The sequence below is a fragment of the Gymnoscopelus microlampas genome (genome assembly GCF_963454915.1).
Source record: "Gymnoscopelus microlampas genome assembly, chromosome: 15".
Taxonomy (NCBI): domain Eukaryota; kingdom Metazoa; phylum Chordata; class Actinopteri; order Myctophiformes; family Myctophidae; genus Gymnoscopelus; species Gymnoscopelus microlampas.
The window spans coordinates 12,109,060-12,111,559 of NC_139952.1; the positions used below are offsets into that span (position 1 = coordinate 12,109,060).

General features: G+C 44.3%; 1 protein-coding gene across 1 annotated transcript in view; it reads left to right on the forward strand.

Annotated features, from left to right (window-relative positions):
* The window catches only part of necab1 (N-terminal EF-hand calcium binding protein 1), a gene marked incomplete at both ends in the record, with an annotated part of 47,707 nt that overhangs the window by 37,651 nt on the left and 7,556 nt on the right, over positions 1 to 2,500 (forward strand). Inside the window, one exon of the mRNA XM_084081070.1 lies at positions 224 to 277. Within this exon, the coding sequence (XP_083937196.1) occupies positions 224 to 277 (54 nt within the window). The remainder of the gene's footprint in view (positions 1 to 223; positions 278 to 2,500) is intronic.

Genomic DNA, 2,500 nt, shown 5'->3' on the forward strand with positions numbered 1-2,500 from the left:
TAATTCAAAACGTAATTCAAAATGTACTTGAGCAAACGTACAAAATAATTGGCATCAAATTGTACTTTAAGTACCAAAAGAAAAATCACTCATTATGCAGAATGTCCCATTTCAAATTTTTCAAATGTATTAAAAAATGGCCAAAATGTATATAGGGCTGAAGTGGTTAATGTATGTTTCAGTGTGTATAGTGTTGTAACAGACCTCTATGTGTGTCCTACAGGACATCCGTCTAGAGCCCTTTGAAGACGAGGTCCTGGAGAGCAACACCAAACCGGTTTGTCCTTCTCCTCCCCTCATACCTTCTGTCTGTTATCCTTCCTCCCCTCATACCTCCTGTCTCTGTGCTCCTGTGTCGATGTCCTCTCTAAATATGGAGGGTTTTACTTCTCAACCGTTGTCACAGCAACAGCACATGGGTTGAAACAACAGTTTCATCAATTTGTTTTTCACATTCCCTTATATTACCACCAGGCCCAAGGCAAGGAGGGAGATTCAGTTTTCGCCCCTGTGTGTGTGTGTGTGTGTGTGTGTGTGTGTGTGTGTGTGTGTGTGTGTGTGTGTGTGTGTGTGTGCGTGTGCGCGTGTACGTGTGCGCGTGCGTGCGTGCGTGCGTGCGTGCGTGTGTCTGTCTGTCTGTTTATTGCTAATCTCGCAAACCACTGCACCAATCAGTGGCAAATGTCTTGTACATACTGCCAGAAGGCCAAGAAATTCAATTCCTCAATATTTTGTGTGTGAATATTTTTCACATTTTGTGACTTTATAGTGTCAGATCCACTGTCCCGCCAATCCAAACTATCGCATAAACTATGCATGCTTTTTAATGTGCTACGTTTTTTGTGTTTATGAGTCTGTGCAGTGCATTTGTGATGTGTACCGCTTGCATGAGTCGGCACATGCAAGTGTGCGTTTGTAATTACGTAAGACACTAAGAAGGTATTTTATACATTTACAGTATAGGCTTCTAAGTACATCATGTCATAAACCCAGAGCAGCAGACAGGTGCAGCAAAAGAAAAGAACATGGGTCGTAAAAGTATCAGAATGTTGACATCACTAAACTTTGATGTCAAATGCATCATTTCATGTGTCAACAGTGTACAGAATGTACTTCTGAGAATGTGAAACAGACAAATTCAGGGGATGGAAGGTAGGTGAGTCAGTAGGATACAACAGCAGTGACAACACACACGTGTGTGGGGAGGAATTAATTGGCATAACGACTACATTGGGGAGAAAAGAGGGTTGACTTTTTTTTAAATAAATCACAAGCAAGGCAATCCCAAAGTTTAGAGTTTACACCACCGAACACAGTGTTGCTACGCTGATGGAAGATGAAGAATTCTAGACATGCAGTTCAGAGCGTTATGGCCCCCTGTAGCTGCGAGGCTTGGCTGCGGCGAGAAGATTACAGGCTGCCATATTTCTCCCCCGTCAAAGCCCTGTACGCTGGCAGAGCCAATAAGAGAGGTGTACTGTACAGACCTCGGCTGCCTCTCGCATGCACAAGACCACGTCTTCGCTAAGCCGCTGTCGTAGCGACGGCAAGGAGCCATCACCGCCTGCACAGCGTGCCATCTCTGAATGTTCTTCCCTGAGGCCTCTAACCCCCACCCTGCCCCCCGCCCCCCCCCCCCCCCCGTTCAGGAAGTGCCACATCACACTGGATGACAGTGTGTCTATGCAGATTAGTGCTGACTGGAAATGTGTGGGGGCAATTTCTTTTTTTTTTCTTGTGTGTTTTGGTATTTCAGGGGGTCATTGCAGGGTTCCAAAGCATATCGAGTGTCACAAAGTGGATGTGTGAGTGCAAGGGCGTCGATACTGTGGGTTCCTCGGTGCTAAAGCACCCAGGGGAAATGACGAGCACCATCACAACCTCATCACAAAAAAAGAAAAAACCTTCGACATCTTCACTTCATGGACTACATCTTTTGTACCAAATGAACTGAATTAACCGCATTAAAGTTAAAAAAAAAAAAAAAAAGGTAACCTTTTTTGGATTATTTTTTTTTTTTTGTGATGAGTTTGTGATGGTTGCTCGTCATTTCACCTGGGTGCTTTAGCCCCGAGGCACCCAAAACTATATTGGCACAGGCCGCGCATGCATGTGCACTGTGCGCGCGTGCGTTGCTCACCCAGAAGCATGGACATAAATTGGCGCCCCTGTGTGAGTGCTGAGTGGGCACAAAGTCAGTAAAAAACATGATTTTTTTTCCAAATCGAACAGGAGGTGAACTTGCAGGGAAAAAAAGAGAAAACAATAGTTTTAATTTCATCCAGGTCATGACAACAATTGCAAAAATGTACGACTGAAGAAATACAACAAAAAAATCTAACAAGCAAAGGGGCAAAGTGTCAACTTCTAAGTTTCCTTTATATACTCTGCAGAATCCAGCCTTGCATTTCCAATCAACCAACCACAGTAGAATAGCAATCCACCGAGGATGCTCCCCATGTTCTAATCAATCAGTTACGGGATTAACAGGCACCCCTCA